This window comes from Nycticebus coucang, chromosome 3, assembly GCF_027406575.1.
Source record: "Nycticebus coucang isolate mNycCou1 chromosome 3, mNycCou1.pri, whole genome shotgun sequence".
NCBI lineage: Eukaryota > Metazoa > Chordata > Mammalia > Primates > Lorisidae > Nycticebus > Nycticebus coucang.
In genome coordinates this window covers 159,975,631-159,999,072 of record NC_069782.1, presented here as the reverse complement: position 1 = coordinate 159,999,072, position 23,442 = coordinate 159,975,631, and the positions used below count along the sequence as shown (strand labels likewise).

The 23,442-nt window shown below is 48.7% G+C and overlaps 1 protein-coding gene and 1 long non-coding RNA gene across 8 annotated transcripts in view; one reads left to right on the top strand and one right to left on the bottom strand.

The window, feature by feature from the left end:
• The window catches only part of LRRC27 (leucine rich repeat containing 27), a 39,838-nt gene extending 29,106 nt beyond the window's left edge, over window positions 1–10,732 (bottom strand). For 2 of the 7 annotated variants that reach the window (XM_053584421.1, XM_053584414.1), the window contains exons 1-2: window positions 8,287–9,587; window positions 3,619–3,749 (exon numbers count right to left, since the gene is read on the bottom strand). In XM_053584421.1, coding sequence (XP_053440396.1) covers window positions 3,619–3,749; window positions 8,287–8,475 — 320 coding nt within the window. In that variant the 5' untranslated portion in view covers window positions 8,476–9,587. Of the gene's footprint in view, window positions 1–3,618; window positions 3,750–8,286; window positions 9,596–10,203 lie in introns of those variants that run through there. The other 5 variants (XM_053584417.1, XM_053584415.1, XM_053584416.1 and 2 more) reach the window with 5 other exon arrangements.
• Window positions 9,699–21,492, top strand: LOC128581492 (uncharacterized). Its single transcript, XR_008378847.1, has 4 exons — window positions 9,699–9,810; window positions 12,257–14,595; window positions 18,339–18,418; window positions 20,277–21,492. It is a non-coding gene; the product is annotated as an uncharacterized LOC128581492 (long non-coding RNA).
• The last annotated feature ends 1,950 nt before the right edge of the window (window positions 21,493–23,442 follow it).

Sequence of the window (23,442 nt, the reverse complement as noted above, 5' to 3'; positions counted from 1 at the left end):
TGTTTCTCAGTTAGTCCTGAACACTACACGGCATACTGACAATCAATTTCTCTTTCTGCCTGAAAGAGATTTCAGACAGCTGAAATCTGGCAGAAAAAGCCTGTAAAGGCCAGGCTCACACCTATAAGCCCAGTAAGGTGCCAAGGAGATAAGATGGCTTGAGTCCAGAAGTTTGAGATCAGCCTAGACAACACAGTAAAATCCCATCTCTATAAAAAAAAATGAAAGAAATCAGCCAGGCATGGTGGCAAGTGCATGTGGTACCAGCTACTCAGGAAGCTGAGGCAGGAGGAACACTTGAGCCCACAAGTTGGAGGTTACAATGAGCTGCGATGACGCCACTGCACTCCACCCTGGGTGACAGAGTGAGATCTTTTTGTTTGTCTCAAATGAAAGCTTGCAAACACCCTGGCTCCTTGGATGCACTTGCAGCCTGAGCTCTGAGGGTTCCTTCTCATGGACCTCCCTGGCAGAAGGCAAGGCTCCTAACCCGTCCACCCTGCCTCTACACACTGGGCTTCCCCAAGAGCCTCTCTGAAGACCCACTGAGAACCTCTGCATCACTAACCACCATGCTGCCCTTCTGCCCAGTGACAATGACATAGCAGTAGAGTCCAGGAGGGCCCAGGGACTCCAGCAGGCAGAGCTGGCTGCTTCTAGCTCAGTGACAACTATCTACCCCTGCAGAAAAGGCCTTGCTGCTGCAGAGCACACACGCCCCCAGGAGCACACATAGCTCCCTCCACTGGGGTCCCCAGGAGCACACACAGCCCCGTCCACTGAAGTCCCCAGGAGCACACATAGTTCCGGCTCACAGGAGGCTGGACGGCACTGCTAGAACCGGTGATAACCCGGGGACATGGCCTGGAGTTCGAGCCCAGCTGGGTCCCACCTCTGCAGCTTTCCTCCCCAATACAGGCTTCTTAGAGAACAGTCACACTGATAGGCAACTGGGCACACACACACATATTCCACAGATAAATTAACATATTTAAGAGGGGAGTCATCTCAAGTCTCAGTCTGCCTCGGAAGGTGAAAAACTAAAATTCAATAGCATAGCTAACAAGGGTCTCAGAGGTGTGAAAGAGAAATATGTGACTTTACAGACATAAGACTGAGATGCTAGTATTTTATTTAAATCATGTTTAATTTTTTAATTGGTAACCCCAAAGGAAAATCCAATTTCTTAAGGGCTAGAAATTTTTTTATCCTCTTTCCCTTTTGGATTTTCCTTGTTAACTGAAGTTTTTAGGGAATAAACTCTAGGAACTGAACACATTTTGATGTGCTCAAAACTGGACTACTTCTCAATGTTGTTACTTCAGCTCATGGTTTTTGGTTTAGGCTGCTTTTAATTTAGCTAATACAGAAACAGCCGACAAGGACAGAGGAGGACAGAGAAGGGCAGCCAAAGCATCTCTAATGCCACCCTCGAAGCTGGCAGGGGGTCAGTGGGGTGGGGAGGCAGGGGCCACCAACTACTAACTTCAAAGTATATAAGGGATTTTTCTACCTTACATGGTAATATGCTACTGTGTACACGTTAAATGATACTTCATAGGTGTTAATCCCTTAAATACTATTACAATGATTATTATTACACTTCACTGATTTTTCAATCAAACACGTAAATTTACATACTGAATTGGGCTTCTTTGCCTGTGGAGGCCAAGGAACCGACCTACCTTTTCCAAGTCTCTCTCTGCAGCAAGTTTAAGGGGGACCTCAGTGGCCATTATAACGGGGAGAATATTAATACTGTCACTGTTTTAATTACATTTTTAAAAAAGTATAAGCCTTTTAAAAATCCTGTAATTACCTAAAATTTCTAATATGTTTTAGCTTTTCAGCAAGCCAATGTAATTTTAATGATATAATGGGTTATAGATCAAAGATAAAATTGTATCTTAAACATTAAGTAGCTGGCTTTGACTGGCAAAATCAAAGAATTCCAAAATTTGAGAGCCATATACTTATTTTAGGAAAATGAACAGTACTTATAGGGACAGGCTTGAGTTTATTTTTACTCTCTCTGAGTAGCAATTACCCTCCGGAACTGAATGCTAAGACTAAAACAATTTGTGGACAAAAAGTGCTCAGTTATTCTAAGCCTCAGAGATGATGATCTTGCGAAGAAGAAATCCTTCCCCAAATCTCCCTGAACTGCAGGCTTGGAAGACCCCCACGGTCCAGGGCCAAGCAGTGCGGGTGGGTTGGGAACTGCCCAGAGTGTGAAGCTCCCACCACACAACCAGCCTATGCAGCAGGGACAGGAGAGCATCCTCCTCGTCCTTGTCAGTCTAGGCCCCCCCTGCAGACCCCGAGCCCCTGGGGCTCCAGGAAGACCCCCTGCTTGTTTCCTGAGCTCGAGATGTGGCCTATCACTGGAGATGGAGCCTTAGATGGCACGGCACACCTGGACACCTTCTCTTACTACCACATATGGCAAAATACACTGACTTCCTAGAAAACACCCTTAAAACCAATGAGTTCAGGGGAGAACAAAGGGCTTTCTACAAGCCTCCACTCTACTGTCCCACGGTGGCCATCATGTCTCTTTAGGGACAGATTCCTTATGCAGGGCCTAGGGGAGCCCTGGACACCACTCATGCCCACAGCTACTCACAGTAGTTGGGTGGTAGGCCTGCCAGCTCTCAGCAGTCCAAGTGAGGCCTGCCGCGTCCAGCTGCCCTCCAGTGTGGGCAGCACAGCAGACCCCAGCCAGTCTCCCCACTCCACCCTTACCCTTAGGACCTCCTCTCCTTACAGAGTGATTCCAAAGCTATGTCCCATACAACCCCTTCATTCAAACCCTCCTATACTTCCTGTTCCTTTTAAAATAAAATCCAAAATAGAGATTGTGGCCTATAAGTCCTGGCCTCCCCTCCTGCAGCCCCTGCTTCAAGTCCCCACCCTACCTCCTCTCACAGCCTCCCCACCATCCCTTCACCCGCCATGAACACACCCCCTGGGGGCCTGTGCACAGTGTCTCCCTCTGCCCAATGCAGTAACATCAGAGGAGAGGGGAGGCTGAACCCAGGCACAGAGGGCGTGAGCACCAAAGGTCTGGGTGCAAGCAGGACATGAGCCTGGCACATCTGTGATGGGCAGGGCTGCAGTCAGGGTGGAAGTGCAGGACACCTCAAGTCAGGATGGTAGGAATGAGGTTGGACAGCACATGCTGGCTTGGCGGTTTCCAGTTTTCCAAAGTGAGAAGAATTTCTCATTATTTACAACGAACTATTATGGAGTACACAGGAGTCCTCAGGAACAAAGTCACTGGTTTTAACTCACCAGATGCGTTTCTGACGCTTAGGCAGCTTCATATGAGGTGAGTCAGAGGTGGAATCAGATGTTACCGAAACCACATGCGCTACCTGGTGGATACTGGCTGCCGCGTTCCTCAAGGCACCAGTCACCCCCTCCACGGTCCCAGTCCAGTGCCTTTGGCACATTCAGCAGTCCTACCCCGTAGCCGGGCTTAAAAATACTATTACAGTAAGACCTTCTTCTGTGCAGTAGGAGCTCAACAGAGAGCAGAAGGCAAGCAGCAAAACAGCACTAAGTCACTTTAAAGAGGAAATTTTTAAAATCTGCAAAGACAAACATACAACTTACTTGTGAGACCCAATCCCGGAAGGCAGTGCCTTGATCCTGTTATACCGGAGGTCCAGCCAAGTCAGGTTTGGCAGCAACTGAAAGAAATCTTTAGGGAGCACGCAGAGGACGTTCCTCTGAAGATGCAATTGCTTCCACAGACAGGAGAGAATTAGAGAATTAAAACATGATGTACCCAAAAAGCGCATCTAAAAAATCTACCACCATCAAATTTCATCCATAAAGAATTAAAATAGTAGTCAAGAGAATCAAAAGAAAAGAGCTAGGCAGTTTCCAGAGCTGGAGGGTGTCTGAGCAGCTCCTATGTTGCTACAGAGCACACACTCTCCTAGCAGGTGTCCTCTGACCCCAAGCTTCACCCCCAGACCCCACATTCAGTGTTCAGCTTCTTTCCAGTGTCCACTGCACCATGTGGCTTGCAGAAGCCCAGGCATCTGCCTGCTCATTGAGTGAACAGCAAAGCCAAGTTTGGTCTTGCTCACATTAAGTCAGTAATTAAAAGCAAAGTCAAAGAGGCACGAAGACGCCTGCTGTGGTGTTACCTACAACCCAGCCAGCCTGGTGCCCACCACTGAGGAACCGTGTGCTGCTCAACTCAGGCCTTTCTGATCCAGATGCAAAAATAAGCCAAGATACAAGATGACATGTATACACACGATTCAGCTGTGTAAAATGTGCACATGCATGATCTCACAGTGAGGCAGGATCATAGGGAAGATGACACGTGTACACACAGATCAGCTCTGTAAAATGTGTACACACATGTCCAATCTCACAGCCACTGTGCAGCAGGATTGTAGGGAACACATGCACACACAGATCAGCTCTGTAAAATGTGTACACGTACGTCCAATCTCACAGCCACTGTGCAGCAGGATCATAGGGAACACATGTACACATGGATCGGCTCTGTAAAATATGTACACGTACGTCCAATCTCACAGCCACTGTGCAGCAGGATCATAGGGAACACATGTACACATGGATCGGCTCTGTAAAATGTGTACACGTATGTCCAATCTCACAGCCACTGTGCAGCAGGATCATAGGGAACACATGTACACATGGATCGGCTCTGTAAAATGTGTACACGTACGTCCAATCTCACAGCCACTGTGCAGCAGGATCATAGGGAACACATGTACACATGGATCGGCTCTGTAAAATGTGTACACGTATGTCCAATCTCACAGCCACTGTGCAGCAGGATCATAGGGAAGATGACACGTGTACACACGGATCAGCTCTGTAAAATGTACACGCACATGTATGATCTCACAGCCACTGTGCAGTAGGCTTGTAGGTCATTTGTAAAACATTGTCATTGATATTACTGTTATATCTGCCAACATAGTATTTTATATACAGAGGATGCCAAAAAATGCATGTACATTTTAAGAAAGGAAAAAATGGTATTAAAATTGTAGTAAGCCACCAGTGAACTCCTGAGCTCCCGAGCTTAAGGGATCCTCCCGCCTTGTTAATTGAAGGAGGCAATTACAAGAGGCACTCAAACATGAGTTATCGGTATACGATGAGTATTACAATTTTAATACAGGTTGTTTATTAAATTGTGCATACATTTTTGGCACTTTCTGTATATTGACATTATTATACATATTTGTAAACACAAACATGTATATGTATATATATGTGTGTGTGTGCATATATATATTATTTGCCAAGGCAGTGGAAACAGATTTTCAGGCCAGGGGTAGTGGCTCATGCCTATAGTCCCAGCACTCTGGGAGGCCAAGGCAGGAGAATCCCTTAAGCTCAGGAGTTCAAGAACAGCCTAAGCAAGAGCTAGACCCCATCTCCACTAAAATTAGAAAAAGTCAGCTGGCATTATGGCAGGCACCTGTAGTCCTAGCTACTGGGGAGGCTGAGGCAAAAGGATCAATTGAGTCCAGGAGTTTGAGGTTGCTGTGAGCTAAGATGACACCACTGCACTCTACCTGGGTTGACAGTGAGACTCTTAAAAAAAAAAAGGAAAAAATGAATCATGTTTATAGCACCGATCTTCAAGCCAGACTACCTGCTCATATCGAGGTTTTGAAACACATTAGCTATGTGACTTGGAGCGTCTCTGAGCCTGTCTGTGCTCCAGCATCCCAACTGCTGAGTGGGAGAAGGGAGCCCCCTCTGCGGGCAGCACTGAGTGAGCAGCACGGTGCACAGAAGTGCCATCTACGCAGCAGCTGCTGGGACTGTGCTGCTTTTTCTATTGAAACATGGAGTATGATAAAGCACCATCATGTGTTCCAGACCTGCCTCCAACACTGTGTTTCAAATGCCAACCACTGACAGGTTCCAACCCGAGAGACGCGGACTAGAAAAACCACTCTCCCTACACAGGCACTGAAAATAGTGTCTCACGTCTGCTAAGGAATCACCAGTCATTGCCTGCTGGTGCTGGCAGTCTCCAAAAAGCAGCCTGGGAACTACAGGTGCACAGTGTGTGCCACATATGTGTGCACACTCCTCCACATGTGTGAGCACATCCACATACAGGAGTGCACCCTCCAGGTACACATGTGTGCACACCTCCACATGGGCATGTGTACCCCTCCACATATGCGTGCTCCCCATACACGTGTATCCCCTACGTGTCCTCCACATACACGTATGCACACCTTCACATAGGCGTTGAGTGCCCCTCCATGTACGTGTGTGTGTCCCTCCATGTACATGTGCACATCTCTACATAGGAATGTGCACCCCTCCATGTATGTGTGTGCAAACCCCCACACAGGCATGTGTGCCCCTTCATGTACATGTGCCCACCTCCACATAGATCTGTGTGTTCTCCACATGCTCTGCACTCAGCCCTTTCCTGGGGTGGAGGTTTTAGCTGCTGAAGCCTGTTCTCCCCTGCAAGCTAGTCCTAGCACTCAGCCTCAAAACCACAGGTCCTCCTCAGGGCCACGGGAAGGAAGCTCAGAGGTTAGGCAACTCTCCTTCTTCCCATGCACCTCTGAAGACAAGGCACAACTCTGTGTCACAAAGTCAGCTGTGGTAAACAGTGAGTTGACTGACATAAGCCCTGTCCTGCCTGGTAGGTCCTGGGTCCGTGTGTGAACCTGGGGGATCTGAGCATCTTTGGAAGTGCTATGACTCCAGAGGTTGCTGCTACCATGGCAAAATGCACCTGTAACCGTGAAATCTGTGACTTCAAGGGGTTACCTCACTCAAATGATGTGAGTAATAAAATGCATATTGACACAGGGCAGCATCTGTGACTTCAAGGGGTTACCTCACTCAAATGCTGTGGTAATAAAATGTATATTGACACAGGGCAGCATCTGTGGCTCAAAGAAGTAGGGCGCCGGCCTCATATGCAGGAGGTGGCAGGTTCAAACCCAGCCCCGGTCAAAAATTGCAAAAAAAAAAAAAAAAAAAAATTATATTGACACCTGTCATCTGAAAGGTACAAATAGTTAGGAAGTTTCTTTATTAAGCCTGAAGGGCTCTGGAACGTCCCCCTCTCCTCTTATGCATCAAGGTAACGTACATCTCACAATCTGCTCCATTCCTAATTCAGAGCTGACAGCACCTGCTGCATTAAAAGTACACATATGTAACAGAAATCCTGAAGGGGCAGGTCCCAGTGAGGAGAGATTCACTCCTAGAGGTCAGTGCTAAGGAAGGAAATAGGAAGCTGGTCCTGCAGCAAAATGGGTAAACAAGAACATCAAATAGTGGGGGTTAGTAGCACAGGGTATGAGCAGCCTCTTAAAATCTAAGCATGTATGCTTGAGCTCAGGAGTTGGAGACCAGCCTAAGCAAGAGAGACACCCATTTCTATTAAAAGTAAAAAAACTAGCTGAATGTTGTGGCGGGGGCCTCTAGTCCCAGATACTTAGGAGGCTGAGACAAGAAGATTCCTTGAGGTTGTTCTGAGCTATGATGCTACAGCACCTTACCCAGCGGGACACAGTGAGACTTTGTCTCAAAACAAACACACAGACAAAATAACTAAGTGTGCAGCTTTTGTAAAAGCACTCAGAAAGGTAAATCAGCATAACTGCTCCAGACACTGTGCATTACAAAGTCATCATTCCACTCTTGTGATAATCATAATATTATCACTCCCATATCCTGACAAAACTAAATGAGATTCAAGATAATTCTCTGACTCCAGGCAGCAACGCGTACTCTGGGGGAGCCTTCATCTACCTAGAACAAAGCTGTGCCCTGAGAGAACCTTTCTATAGAAAAGCACAGAGATGAGATAGCGTCTACTAGGGACCCACCTGGAGAAAAATCCTGGCACAAAGTGATATCAATGTGTGACAAGACCAAAGTCTTAGTGAGCCTAGTGTTTGCTAAGGGTTTTGTGTTTTAAACAAAAGACCAAGGGTGTTTTGGCAGTAGTTTCTACCACAGGACTTCTGCACCAGGCTTTCCCAGGGAGAGGTGACCCACAAGGAAGAGATCAAGCTCCTCCTCTAAACAGAGGAACCATTTCCCTCCTCCCAAACTCTGCTGAAATTCTCATTCTGCAATCAGCACATGAAACCACAATTAACCTTTCTTCTCTGTCATTCTAGAATTCACTGCTTCCAAAGAAAAAGATGCCTATGAATAAAAAAGCCCAGGAGCAAATTTCCCATTTCTATCTGCAGGGACCTTTGTGCAAACATCTCAAGGAACAGCTCCACTCACCTGAACGCTGGGGAACTTAAAGACTTCTCCCACGTGGCGCAGACCACTTTGACTCAAGTCTAACATCCGTGCAGAAGAGAAGCCGCTCTCTTGGGAGGGCAAGGCCAGCAAGTGTTCAGCCTGGTCAGCACCGTCCTCCGGGCCATCAGCAGCCCCAGAGGGGCCTCCGCAGGAGCAGCCTCCCTCCATCAGCTGTTCCCCAGCAACAGCAGCTCATCCTCCTAGGTCTGGGGTCACCTGGGGACACAGGAAGGAGAGACATGGAAGTGGCTAACCATACTGACACACTCACACAGGTGAAGTGGAGTAACTATACAGCAGGTCTGTCTGCAGTGACTTAACTCGCTCAAAAAGCCATCGTTTTTAATAAACAGTGTGACAAATTTGATTTTTAAATTTGTAGAAAAACTGGACTATAAGAAGGTTTGGATTATTATTCTCTGTTCTCACTTTGTAAGACAGAATTCCAAGATTTATTTTTTTACTTCTGGAAAACGCAAATACGCACACTAATGACTGCTCTAGGGCTATAAACAGATGAGAACCTCTTAACGTGTGTAAACCAAACGTAACCCTGTCGCGAAATGATGAGGGTTTGCACTGTTGCTTATCTTTGTGCCGCTCAGCGAGGCTAGGAATCCTGCAGTCTTTTGCCACCTGGGCCCCGATACCGCGCTGAGTCGGGCCCGCACCCGGTTAGACACCGGGAGGACCCGGGAAGCGCTTCCGCAAGCCCGGCTCCGCGAGGCACCTTCCGCTGGGGGCCCCAACGCATCGGTGACGACGCCAGCGGGGTGCCCTCGGGTTTTAGGGTCAGGGTAGCCCATGGCTGGCGCGCGTTCCGCTCCGGCCCAGCAGGGGCGGTGCACATGGGTCGCAAAAAGAGGCGACACCGAAGCCGGGCGTGCGAGACGCTTCCCGCGGCTCGGCCCACCCTCCGACCACAGGGCCAGCCACCGCCTCCCGCAAACCTCCGAAGGGAAATGGCGAAACACCAGCAGGGAAGAGACAGCCGGGCTCTCCCGAGAGCCGTCATCCCAGAGGCTGGCTGCAGGCCCCTGCCCCGCGGCGCGTCCTGCCTCGGTTTCCCCACCCAGGCAAGGCCGAGCTGCACCCGAGGCTGTGGGCTTCACAGCCCAGGCCTGAGAGGTGCGGCCTTCCCCCGGCCCAGCCTCACTTGCGGCGCCCCCGCCTTAGTGGCACACGGGCCAGGCCGAGCCGCGGAGAGCAGCGACACCACTGTGGAGGTAGCCAAGCCCACGGTCGCCGTGGAGACGCCGGTACGGAAGACCGTGGGCGCCAAGCCGCAGGCTGATGGTCCGTGCGCCTGCGCGCTGGGAGGTTGCCGTGCGACTGCGCCGAAAGTGAGCATGCGCACGGCGGATAGTGATTGCCTAGGTGTGCGCCTGCGCGCGGGAGGGGGCGGTGTGGAGTGACGCGCCTGCGCGTGAGGCGCCTGGGAATCCCCTTACCTTCCACCCGCCCTAGAGAACTGGTGACCCAGGGACGCGAGGCCTGATGCAGGTGGGAAGTTGGGGTATGGGGTGCTGCAGCTCGCGGGGCCCGCAGCGACGTATTCATGCGGAAGGGGGCGCGGGGCGGGGAGCCGACTGGCCACTGCAGAGGTCGTGCGTATAGTGGCCGGGAGCGGGGCAGTCCGGGCTGGACGGCACGGTCAGTTCTCGCCGGTGATGCCGTTTGGCTGTCTCCCGCAGGGGTCCCGGTCCGGAGTCGCGGACGCTTCGCGCGGGGCAGGTGTGTCCGTGGCCGGCGCCGGCAGTGGGGAGCTAGCCCCGGCTGGTGCCTCGGAGAAACCGCGTCAACCACGTGGAAGGGGTAGGGGGTTAGAAAGGGAATTTGGTGTGACGGGCAAGCGGGAGTGGCAGGGAGGCCCTGGTCAGCATGGTGGCCACTTACCGCTTCCCCGGTGAGTGGGCAGGTGGTGTCTGAAGTCCCGTTGTCTGCAGATTAGGCAGCCTTGAGGTTATGTTCTCCAGGGGTCTGTGCGGTTTGGAGTGAGCAGGTGACTAGATGGGCAAGCTTGTGCCAGGAGTGCTGTGGAAGGGAGGGAAGCGGCTAGTATTTCCTCCTCACAACATAGAAAAGGACGGAAAAATTTCAAGATGGACGTCTGAAAATCAGGACGGTGGTTCCAGAGGAGCCTCTTTTTGCCTAACTTTGTTAGCAAGGACGCCTCTTTCCCAGAAGTCCTCGGCACGTGGCCCCAAGATCTGTGTCCAGAACTGCTCCAGTTCCCCAGACCCCCTCACCAGCAAGGCCCAGAAGATCTCCACCTGGCCCCTGACCCCACTGGCCGACTTCTTCCTCAAGCTCGGCCAGTGGAGGCTTGGGGCGCCCTAGTCATGCAGAGCCAGAGCCACTGCAGGGATTGTCAGTCCTGCCATAAGGAAAGTCAGCTTCCTGCAGCAGCTGTGGCCAGAGGCCCCTGCACTGAGCTTCCAGCATCTCACCAGCCCCTGTGCCAATTCTGCCCTGCTGATCTCACACAGATGCTTCTCAGGCCTATGTGGGAAACTGCATGGCAGGGAACTCTGAGATCTGAGACAGGTAGTTCAGCCAAACTGACTCCTGAAAAGCCACTCCAATACCTGAAGATAAAATGGGGTCCTGTTAGAAATAAGGGGAGGGAGTGACTGGCTACTGGCTACTGACTTGTCAGCCACAAAAACTGAAGAGTTTGACAGTTTTGTAAATGAGATCCACCTCAAAAGAACATCCCTCTAGGTTCTGTTTCCATAATGGCAGTCTAGGTCATTCAGACCACCTTTCCCCTCAAGCCAGAAAGCCTGAACAGACCAAAAGCAAAAGCTTTGTAGCTTTAGGGTGTGGGAAATAATGGGGTCAGGGTCAAAGGTGAGGAACTTCAGAAAGGTGAGCGTGAGCATCTACCTGTCCAGAAGAGGTATTCTGAGGCTCAGCTGCTAAGTAAAGGTCTGGGAAGACCAATGGCCAAAGGGCTAATTTGTTTACTTGGAGACGGGTTGGGGCTCCAAAATACTGTGTTTTAGGAAGAGGTCAAACCCTAGTGGGGACTGAAGCTTTGCTTCAGATCAGATAACACGCTGTTTGTGTGGAGGTCGTCTGGGGTGCTGGGTTCTCGCCACTCCTTCTGGAGGAGGAAACAAATACCTGAGATCTCAAGTGCTCTTCACATTTTTTTACTGTATAACGTATGTCACACACAGAGCAACATGGATCTAAAAGAAACAATGGAGCAGAAACTTACCCATCCATGGGAGGTTCACATGATGAAGTTAGTAAGCATATACTTTAAAATAACTGTTCTGAACACGTTCAAGGAAATAAACAGAAGAATAATACTGGAAACTATAAAATGGAATCAAATTGGAGTTCTAGAACTGAAAAACATGCAACAATAGATGAAAAATTTATTCGATTGGCTTTCTAACAAATTACTTAAAACTGAAAGAAGACTTGATGAAATGGAATCTAGATCAGAAGAAAATATCCTTAAATAAGCAACAGATAAAGGTTAGCAAATTCGGAGAAGTGAGCCATCAGCACAGGGCCCCAGCAAGCAAATCTGATGTACGTGTGGCTGAATGACCTCTGATAACCCAGCGTCGCCAGCTCTTCCTTCAGCTGTGTCCTCTGAACTGCAGAGCCGTTGGCCACCCCCCAGGGCCCTGCACCTTGGGGTCAGGGGGCTTCAAGGCACACCCTGTGTCTGGGTCATGGACCCTTCTGTGAGTGAACTGCTTCTGAGGTTCTACCATTTCCCCCTCTGAGGTCTGCCCACAAGGGTTTCAGTCACACCCCAGGTCCATCTGTAGGCTGCAGTGCTGGCAGCCTTGATTTGGTCTTTACACAGCAGCCATTTTCAGTTTTAGTTCTGTCTGCAGTCTGAGGAGGTTAATAATTTCCAAAACCATTGAGACTTGGCTCTTTTTTGTGTAATAGTCCTTCCCATGATTTCTCTCTCACGCAGCAAGAGCAACCCTCGCTACCTATCTCACCCCTTGTCTCTTGGGGCTTCCTGGAGTTGCCTCCCACATAAACTTCTTATTCTCAAATCCTCGTGTCAGACTTTGATCCAAGGAAAACCCACACTGAGACCATACTTCACACGGGAGCAAGACTGCCTACCTAGAGTGTCTTTCCTGGATGGACTGAGGGGTGAGTGAAGAGGTGCACACGGAGAGTGTGGAGTCTGTGGGGAGGTAGCGCTGAGTAGCTGAAAAGACAAAATGATAGCAGGTGGGGGAGGTCCCGGGCCTGGTCGGGACATGGCAGCCTGGAGTCTTGATTTTGGAAGCTGCTTAGGGTGGGGACATGCGTGCAACCTCACACAGGGGTCAGTAATTAGAGTAGTCCCATCTCCTCCCCAAAAAACTTAAAACACAGTTTAGCTGGGGCCATGATTTCATTTTATGAGGTAATTTATTACATAGAAAAACAATCATCCATAGTTTGAAATGAATATTTACACTGTATTTTTGTGGAAATGTTTTCATACATACAGACTGGGGAGCATGAGAAGGTGTGAAGTCACCCGAGAGAATGGTGCAGTGCTGGGCTGTAGCCAGGGCCACTGAGGCTAAGCTGGAAGACCAGCCTCCTGGCCAGCACAGGGCAGGGATGAAAGATGTCAGGACAACGCTGTTTCTGACAAGGTGCAGCATTTCAATAGGTCTTGTTCTCAAACAAAACATGTCCAATCATTTGAGTTTGTTATTGTCTCAAGTTTTTGTTTCACTTTTTTTAACACCAATTTTTCTAGTCAGTAGTTAATTATATGTATGAACATATATTGCCATTTTCTGTGCTCACTTTTATTTTTTACTTATTTATTTTTTGAGACAGGGTCTTACTCTATCACCTGGGTTGTGGTCCAGCGGCACCTCCAACTCGTAGCCTCAGGCAACCCTCCTGCCTCACCCTCCCAAGTAGCTGTGAAAAAAATGAAAAAATTTAGCTGAAAGAACACCCAGCTAAGTTTTTTTCATTTTTTGTAGAGCAGCATCTTGCTTTGTTGCTCAGGCTGGCCTCAAACTCCTGGCCTCAAGAAAGCTGTGGCTCTGGCCTCCTAAAGCTCTGGGTTTCAGGCGAGCTCACTGTACCTGACCTGGTGATCACTTTTAATTTGGTTAAAATGCACCCTTCAGTGCTCATTCTGGCAAGTGTTCTTGGGTGATTGTAATCTAAGTCTATGACTGAATGAACAGTCTTTTTTTTTTTTTTTTTTTTTTGCAGTTTTTGACTGGGGCTGGGTTTGAACCCGCCACCTCCAGTATATGGGACTGACACCCTTCCCCTTTGAGCCACAGGTGCTGCCCATGAACAGTCTATTTAGATCTAATTCTGGAATGGTGGTTTGTTGGAAAAAGAGTTCCTTGTTGACAGGTGTTTTCTGTTGGAATCGTTCAGACCTTGTTCTGCGGCTGCTGGTGCCGCTGGTGAGGAGTTTGCTGCCCATCAACTTACGCTTTCCATGCAGGAAATCTGTCTTCTCTTTCTCATCCTTGTTCTGAAATTTAACTGCAGTATTTCTGAGTGCACATTTATTTTTAGTTTTGCTGCTGGCACTCGATGTTACCTTTCTGTCTGAGATCACGGACCTTCTGTCCTGCACACCAGTCAGTGTCCATTCTCATGGTCCCTCTGCACCCTGCCTGGAGCCCGTCTTACCCTGGGTCACCTACAAGGGGGAGGTTGAAACCACTCAATCTACTGTCATGTCTGAAAACAGCTTTTCCTCACATTTATCTGTCTTCTCCTGGGTAAACCATCTTCTAGTTCACTAAATCTCTTCACTGGGGTCCAATTAGAATTTTTAAATTATCTATTGCAGCCGTGCATGGAGAGAATTGTGAGAGGGGCTCTAAACATGAACTTGGAGTACTGTCTTGCCCAGAGAAGAAGTAATGATTTTTAATAAAGGGAAATAAAAGTTTTACTCTGTTTTCTGTTTAATACTTTATTATGAAACTGCCATGAATTAGGTTTGATGTTTTCCCAATAGTTAGTATTCTTACACGTCAAAAGAAAAGCAATTGAATTTTTAAAAAAGCTTTATAGAAAGTTGGAGATAAGGATAATAAGCATGTCTGGCTAAGTTTCACAGGTTTCCAAATGGCCTAAAGTGACTTTCTGGAAGATGTTCAAGTTGCCTCAAGCAGCTGGTTCTTCTGGTGCTCTACTGTGCTGTCATCGTGAAATGTGACAACTGACAATGTGAAACTCTGTCCCTTGGACTGCAAAGCAAAGATGACCTCCATTTCCATGTAACTTCCTCTGAGCACAGCACAGGACAGCACTGTGTCAAAGGTGTGAAATGGCGTGGAAAGACTGACAGCCAGCCACACCCTCTGGGCTGCTGTCGGGAAGCTGGGGCTGTGGTCTTTGGCACTTCCCAGGGGGTGTGATGGAACCCTGATGCATCAGATGAGCCCAAGTGGCAAACTCATGGCAGGCACACAGGGAAACTCAGGCCCACCCAGCTGGTAGGCCTGAGTTTGTCCTTGCTGCAGTGGTTGGAGTGCATCCTCCAGGATTCACGTGGTAGAAGTCGGGGAGGGGGACCTTTGAGACATGATTAGGTCATTAATAGATGAATGTCGCTGCTCTCCAGGGCCGGGTTAATTCTGCAGGGAGTGCTCTCTTGGGGTAGGGTTAGCTGCCACAGAAGCAGGTGGTTGAGCCCTGCTGCCTGTTGGAAGCTGTGCATGATGACTTCAGACTTCCCAGCCTGCCACACTGAGCCAAACAGCCCTGTCTCTGTCAGTGGCGTAGTCTCCAGCGCTCCGTTACAGCCACAGAAACAGAAGGCGCTGGCCTCGGGGTCGGGTGGAGGGTTTGGCTCCACCACCTGTACCCTGATCCCAAGGCAGTGGCATCCACTCCGTGTGCCCCCATTCTGTCTGACATCTTTGCTTTGATCACACACACAAACTGCCTTTTGCCATGTAGCATGTTCACAGGTTTTGGGAACTGGGACATCCTAGGGGCCATTACTCGGCCTATCACAAAAAAGGAACTCCAGGGAAGCAACTTTCTTTATTAGAGGCAGTGCACTGGTGAACAAAAGTTCTCTGGAAAGAAATTTACAGGAAAGATACTCTATTCCAGGGAACAGTTTGCAGACTGGGGAGATAGTCTTTCAGGTGAACATGGAAGGTTTGGGTCTCCAGGTCATCCTAGGTTCCTGCTTAAGCAAATGAAGGATTCCAGCTCAGTTCTGATTGGTCAATGCAGGTAAGCCCTGAGCTGTGGTTGGCTGGCTCTGGTGAGCTCTGTAGTCCCCAAGGTGACCTCCAGTCAGCAAATGGCTGCTTGGCTCTATTTGACTTCAGGCCCAGTTAGCCTCTTGGGCTCTGTCTTGAAGGCTGTCTCCTTCAGGGTCACATTTGTTCACGTATTTAGCTGCCTTGATGGGCGAGCGTCTGTGGCCACAAGGGTGGTGGGCCTGTGCCACTGAGGACACTAGGAGTGGAGTCTCAGGCCAACCAGGGAGGGAGGACCTCATTCATTATGCACAGTCAAGAGAAACCCAGGATGGATGGCCAGGAAGCCAAAGGCAGGTGCCCCAGTAAGTCAACCCCTGGCCTGTCTCCAGACCTGAGCCAAGCTTTGGACCTGGAACTCCTTGGTTACGGGAGAAAGTGATTTGGTGGCAAACTTCACTGCAAGGCTGTTGCAAAGGGTAAAGAGAATCCCCAAGAGGGTCAGTGAAACTAAGCAAGTGAAAAAGCCATTATTTCAGGAGGGACAAATGGTAGGAAAGGAAATAATCACAGTACACACAAGGAATAAGTAGTCAGCCCAACATGGGGCCACCATAAGACCAGGGGAGAGGCTCTCTTCCTGCCCTGGGCTCTGCACTTTATAAGGCCTGTGTTTCATAGACACATAAACACATGCCTGTTCTTTCTGGTTTGGGGATTTAGTAACTGATGGAACGTGTTCAGAAAAGGGAAATGCACTTGCCAAATGGCCCCAGGTCCAGAGAGCAGGTGGAGACAGGCAGGCATTTGGGGAGGGGAGAGAACCACAGCCTTCACTCCGAAACAGTCGTAGAAAGACCATAGTGCCCACCGCAGATGACCCCAATGGGTACCAGGCAGAAGGGTCTCCTTGATCTCTGTGCCCCTCCTTTCCCCGCTGGGGTGGTGTAGTGCTGGGTACAGCGTAGAAGTCTCAGGCGTTTTGGGGTAACTGCCACTTGGTGTCTCCTGTGCTGTTGGTTATAGAGGCATGGACCCCGTGTGAAAATCCATCAATATGCAAGCCTTTGGCCCTCACAGTTTGCCATAGGTGTGCTATACATAAATACAAGTTTATTCTGTGCTCATTCTCAGGAGAAAATATGGGTGACTTTTATCCTTAAGCACTAGCCATAACAACAAATATTGGCATATTTAGTGTACTACAAGAACTGTTACTCATCAAAAAGTCATTGTAAGGAAAATTTAAAGTCATCCCAAAAATGAGAGAAGGTATTGGCAATTCTTACATATAAAGATTAGTATCCAGAATGTATAATCCAATAAAGATTAGTATGCTGAATACATAAAAAACTAATTCAATACAATAAGATCAAAATAATAGATACATTTAGACTAACGGATTGACACCAACAACCCACAGTAGAAGAAAAACAAATGGCCAATAAAGATATAAAAAGACTGTTCACGCCAGGTGTGGTGGTTTATGTCTGTAATCCTAGTGCTTTGGGGAGGCCAAGCTGGGTGGATCGCTTGAGCTCAAGAGTTTGAGATCAGCCTGAGCAAGAGCGAGACCCTGTCTCTACTGAACATAGAAAAACTAGCTGGGCGTTGTGGCAGGCACCTGTAGTCTCAGTTACTTGGGAAGCTGAGGCAAGAGGATCACTTGAGCCCAAGAGTTTGAGGTTACTGTGAGCTGTGATGCCACAGCACTTTAGCCAAGGCAACTGTCTCGAAACAAAACAAAAAAACCTTTCACTTTGCCAACCATCGGGGAAATGTGATTTTATCTAAAATAAGATATCTTACATTCAGTCAGCTAGCAAAAGCAAAGCTGTCTGGACATCCCCATGAGCTTGGCCAGGGGTCCACTGCTGTGCAAGGTGTTCATCAGATGTGGGTCTCCCATGATTCCCCCTTTGGACTCATCTCTAAAGAACCAAATGGAGCTGTGCACTAGGCCATGTGTGCAAAAACATCCCTTGTGAGGTCACACATTTTAGCAAATAACTGAAAAGGCCGCAGTGAGAAAAAGCACAAACAGTAGCAAAGTCAGTGAAGCATCATCTTACGATCTCAGAATGAATGAACAGTAGATGCTTGCAGCCACGGACCCAACTATCAACAAAAAAATCCGAGTTACAGAGACTCCATATTATGACAAGGATACCTTTTTCAATGTTTATAAAGCCAAACAAAACTAAAGGATAGGGCGGCGCCTGTGGCTCAAAGGAGTAGGGCACCGGCCCCATATGCCGGAGGTGGTGGGTTCACGCCCAGCCCCAGCCAAAAACTGCAAATAAATAAATAAATATAAATATAAATAAATACCTGGCTTAAAAAAAAAAAAAAAAGAAAACTAAATGATAAAATTCTAAAACAAGAAAAAAATCAAGGGAGGTCCCATAATTCAGGCTCGGGAGAGGGAGGGAGATGAGTGGGGTGTGCATAGTGGGGGTGTTATAGGCTGAACTGTGCCCCCCAAATCCATATTGGCCAAAGGTAAACTAAGCCTAAAGCTGGTGAGAGGGGTCAGGACAGAGTTTGGTGGGTGATGACTCTGCAGTAGGGGGAGAGTCCAGTGTGAACTGAACTCAACTTGGACTTGCAGGGATGTGGCTGGGCAGCCCAGAGGCTAGTTCACAGCCGCCTCTTTTCAGTCTGCTGAAGCACAGAAAGAAAAGAACCCCAACATTTTTATCCTTTAAAGGCACTGGACCTTGTCTCTGCTGGGTGTGACACTTCACTTTCTCCCTTTTTACCACGCCACTCCCTCCACACTCACACACTCTTCTTCTTTCTCTCTCTGAGAAATAAACTTTTTATTTCTTTATATTCTACCCCTAGAGTGAGAAATCCTTCTCCGGCACGCGCTGTGAGCTTCTGTGGGTCCTACCGTAACAACAGCAGAAATGGCAAAGGGGCAAGTGAGTACCGTGCTACCTGAGTCGTAACAGGACACTCCCAGACCTTGTTTCTCTGCACTGGGGAGCCGACCTGGCACAGGCACTCCGGTGATTACAGTGGGGGGACTCAGGACGTGTCATGGCCACACAGTGATTATGTGACAGAGCTGGGCATTGTGCCAATTCATTGGTGGCTGAGACATTTGAAGTTCCAACACAAGCTATTTTTAAAATGTGTAAAAGAGAAAGAAAAAGTCCCAAAACTCAACCTTCCACAGAGCATAGGATGTGTGAGTTCACCTGCACAGCAAGCAGAGTCCTGCCTAGCAGCAGGTTTGGTTGTGACTCCACGTCCGTCCTTACTCTAACTGCCTGGCCACGCTGGATCCCTGACTTATCTCCAGTGGCCAGGGCATCCTCCTCTCCTGGTTGTCTCAGGCATCTCCATCCGACCTTGCTTGAGTGGCTGAGATGCTGGCTGTGAGATTGTTGCAGACCAGGGCTGCCATGTGACAGGCATAGCTGTCACTGCCCTGCTCCCTGGGGACAGGGGTCCTAGGGGTAGCAAGACCCTCCTCTCCACCCAGTGTTTCCCCTCTTCGTGGGCCATGAGCTGCTCCTTGCCATGGGAGGCAATTCCCCCAACCCTGGGACCTGTCAGTTCACCCATGCCGAAGGCTCCCTGGTCTCAAGGTGCACTTGACCTCACCTGTCCATGGGAGGTCCTGTTCTTCCTGCCCGTCGTCTTCAGGGCAGTTTCCAGGCTGCTTACATGCTGAGTCCCGTGAGGGTAAAGCCGGGGTGCATGAGGCCAGACACTGGCAGGCTGATGGACACCATCGACTGAACGGAAGCCCCCTCCCCTTCCTCACCCGCACCTGTACAGACCTGGCGGGGTTCCCTTTCCTTTGCCTCCTGGATGGAGTCTCTGGCAATTCCCAGGACTACCCAGACCCCTGAGACTATGCAAGCACCCAGTGCATGTTCACTACCAAGGACCTTTGCATTCTGCAGGTAGACATCCTCAGATGTCCCACCTGGGTCCCCTGACCACAGCTGCACACTCCAGTGTCCCCTCCTCTGCCCACTCAGCTGTGCTGGAGGCCTGAAGGAGTGGGCTGTGCCCCGCACTCCCTCCCCTCCTCTGGCTCTCTCCAGGTGGGTGGGGACAGGCTATGGGCTGGCGCTGTCTTGGAGGAAGGGTCTGGTGGGCTCTGGGAGACCCTCTCATGGCTGTCTCTGTCCCAGGAAAGCCAAGGCTGACACTATGGGATTTCTCACTCAGTCCTCAAGTATCTGGTGGTACCCCACCCCCACCTACTGGACCCTGTACATTACTGGTCCAGTTTGCTAGTCCATCTACAAAAATAGGATATCTCCACACCCTGCCTTAGGCTCACGGTGGGTGGAGTGGGAGGTCAAGTGGGATGGAGCAGGTGACACCTGGACGTCCCTCCATGTCTGCCCTCCTGTACCTTTGCATTTACACGGGAAGCATGCGGTGGCTTCCCAGAAGAATGAGAGACCCATAGAAAAGACTAGAACCACATCTGTGGCCTGGAGCTGAGCTTGGCCAAGACCAGCCAAAGTCAGCCAGATCACAGCTGAGCAGCACATGCTCACATGAGAGGTCAGTGCTGGGTGTCTGCGCTACTGATTTTGGTGTGTGTTTTTTTTTGTGTAGGATTAGTGTAGGATTAGACAGGAATCAGCAGCTGATAAGGGTCACATCACCATCCACACAGCCCTCTGTGACAGCATCTAAGATGACCCATGGCCAGCTCCCTCCAGGGAGCCTCAGTTAGTTCCAGGCAAGCAGGCGCCTTCTCCCTGCCAGCAGAGCCCTCCACTCGCCCTGCCACCTGGAATCTCTCCTCAGGATTCCTTCTGGCTGCCCAGTGACTTGTGGCTCTTTTGAGTGCACGTCTGTGGTAATCCTGGGCTGGTCACCCGGACTCCGTGCTCCCCGAAGCACAAGGCTCCAAGGACACAATGGGAATGCTACTAGTCACGTCAGGAAGAGAGTACCAGAAAGGACATCACTGCGGGCACCAGGGAAGTGGCTGGGCACGAGCTAATGCAGTGGCCAACACCTAAAAGGAAAGGTATGTGTGCCAAGCCGTGAGGAGCTTTCAGTCCAGTCACCAGACAGGCGCACAAGGGCCACAAATGTCAATTCCCAAACCTGTCTCGTTCAGGCACAAAAGAAGATCTTGGGTAAAACCGTGTTCACCTCCATTGCTGCCATGTTCGTGGATGGCGTGCTGGACGAGCTCTACGGAGTGACCAGGACTGTCAACCTCCTGGGCAGGAAGGAGGCAGGGAAGAGCAGGAGAGCCTCACCAAGACAGCCACCAAGCCAGCTGTTCTTGACTGGAATAGCTGGTTTAATCACCTAGCTGGCGCCCATGGGGGAATTTAGGGAGAAAGTGCACAACCTGCTATGACCACAGTCAGTTTGCCCCCGTGGTTACTGCTCTGGCGGGACTGCGCGGTCCAGGCTGCAGGAATGAATGTGGATGTGCACCCGCTCACCATTCCGCATCACCCCGCCCAGCCCACACAGACAGGATGCCACATCTCTGATTGTTTTTCAGATTGTTCATGTTTTGCTGCCTGTGTAATCCCTTTGGAAATTTTAAATGCTACCCACAAGAGCTTTGTGGTGGCGTCAACGAAATGTTAAATGAAGAAAACATGTGAACACGTGAATCAAGATTGTGACTGATGCTGATTTATTTGAAGATGGACACTGCGCAATTATGAAGAAAAAATGATTTTCTAAAGATTACACATATTGTAGAAAGACTTTGCCCAATTCAATTGTCCGACATTAAAGAGAGTGCTTTTATGAGTCTTGTTTTATCTGAAGAAAAGCATATTGCCAAAAATTCTGGTTAAACCTTCCTCATGGGTAACTGATCATAGGACAGACAGGAATGCAAATGTAGAGTCACACAAAAATGGGGACGGCTCCAGACCTAAGACGTATTTTAGGGCAGTTGTGTTGGTGACACTTTGGATATGTCTAACAATACAAAGCCATGTATTTTGATTTACTTTTCCCCTCTATGTATTTATCCCTCTTTTAAAAAGCCGAGAACTTTCTCTTAAGAAGTCCTTGCTTCTTTTGAAACAATTCCATCTTCAGGTTTACCTGTCAGGGGCTATGAAGGCCCCAGCCCTGGTTCGGGATTTCTCTGGGTGCCACTAGCAAGTGGCCCCAGAACCAAAAGCTCTTTGACTCCAGAACAAAGAGGAAACCAAGCAGAAACAGAGCCATGTGGAAAGGGGAGGTCAGGCCTCAGGGCCAGTTCAAGGGGAAGCCTGACTCTCTTATTCAGAGAGAGCACAGCTGAGAGGGAGGTCTCTAACTCGTGAGTGAGGACGGCCCACTCCTTACAAACATTTCTCCTTGTGTTTATTCCCTAATTCCTAGTTTTGCTCCACCTACTTCTAATGTTTGTACATTTCTTTCACCTACGGTCTTGGTCAAGCCTACTCTACCTTATCCTTCACTCCTTTGGAAAATCTCCAAGATATTATTAGGGCATCCATTAATCTTGTGATGCTGACTAGCTTCCTCTTAAAAAAGTTCCTATTGATATGGGCAGCACCTGCGGCTCAAAGGGGTAGGGCGCTGGTCCCATATGCCGGAGGTGGTGGGTTCAAACCCAGCCCCGGCCAAAAACCACAAATAAATAAATATAATAAAAAGCAAAAAAAAAAAAAAAGTTCCTATTGATCAAGCCCTCTACAGGGTCTTAGGAGTTGAGCAGTGCCTGAATTTCAGAACTTTCCAACCACAGTCTTGGCTAGTTGTGCTTCTGTAGCGGCCCGGAATCGTCTGTCTCATGTCTAAGCTGAGGAGCTGGCTGTCTCCTCTGTGTCTGTGACTGCCAACTTTTCTTTGTCTCAGCAATGATCTGTGTTTCTTTTCCTTCTTACCCTGTTTTCAACTTTTACCTAACATACCCTTGACTGTTTTGTTACAGATTGTGTCACTGACATTTAAAATTAAGTCTGAGGCAGGTCCAATTGAACCTTCAGAAATACAGACAACGGCATATCTGAAATCAATACTGTGGAAATGAACCATATTAGATATTTTGAATGTCCAATATAAGAATATGCTTCTGGAATTGAGTCCTGCTTTTAAATACCAATGGTGAAATTTAAATTCCCCAAATGTTATGACTTGTCATTACCTTGAAATGCTTGCCTATGGCTGAACTTGGGTGTGTCTTGAAATTGTACTGATGAAATCTCCATTTTTGACCCAGGGTAAGAGACAACACCTGAGTTGGTCTCCATATTGGGATGATAAAAAGTAAATCATGTTAAGAAAGAAAAGGATCTTCATCTTAGAGATGAGCCCCTCACACAATAACTTAATTTAGGGGGAGGAAGCGCAAAGGACAACAAAGGTTTTTGTTGAAGAACACGAGCATAAGATATTAAAGAATGTTTGGTAAGTAAAGAATGTCACTTTTCTATTAACTGAAAAGATTTTGTTGTTTTATTTATTTTGATGAGTAAGCCAAAGAGTATTTACATTCTAAAAAAGTCTTTTTGAGATACAATGGATGAGTGTTACACAGTGAATTATACCTGGATAAAGATGAAAAAAAGAAGAAAAAGACCCTGGCTACAAACCATTGTATAGATACAATTCGATAATTTTTTTAAGTGTGTAGAGTGGGCGTCACTCATACTCCAGCTTTTGAACATCCCCTCAGTCCTGGAATCGCCACAGGCTTTTTGCAGCCAGTTGTCATTCTCACCCCAACCCTGGGCGGGCACTGATTTTCTCTCTGTCTATGTATGCACCTCTTCTGGGCATTTCATTGCATGGAATCATACCGTGCGATGTCTCTGCACCTGGCTTTCTATGCTGAGCAGGTTTCAGCATGTCATTCCTTTTGATTCCTGCACATGACTGTTACGCAGTTAGCTAGATGTGAGCAGGGCAGAGGTGGTCATGCTGATGCTATTATGGCCCGATTCAGACCTTGTGGTTCTGCAGTTCTGGGAAAGAGGTTGAT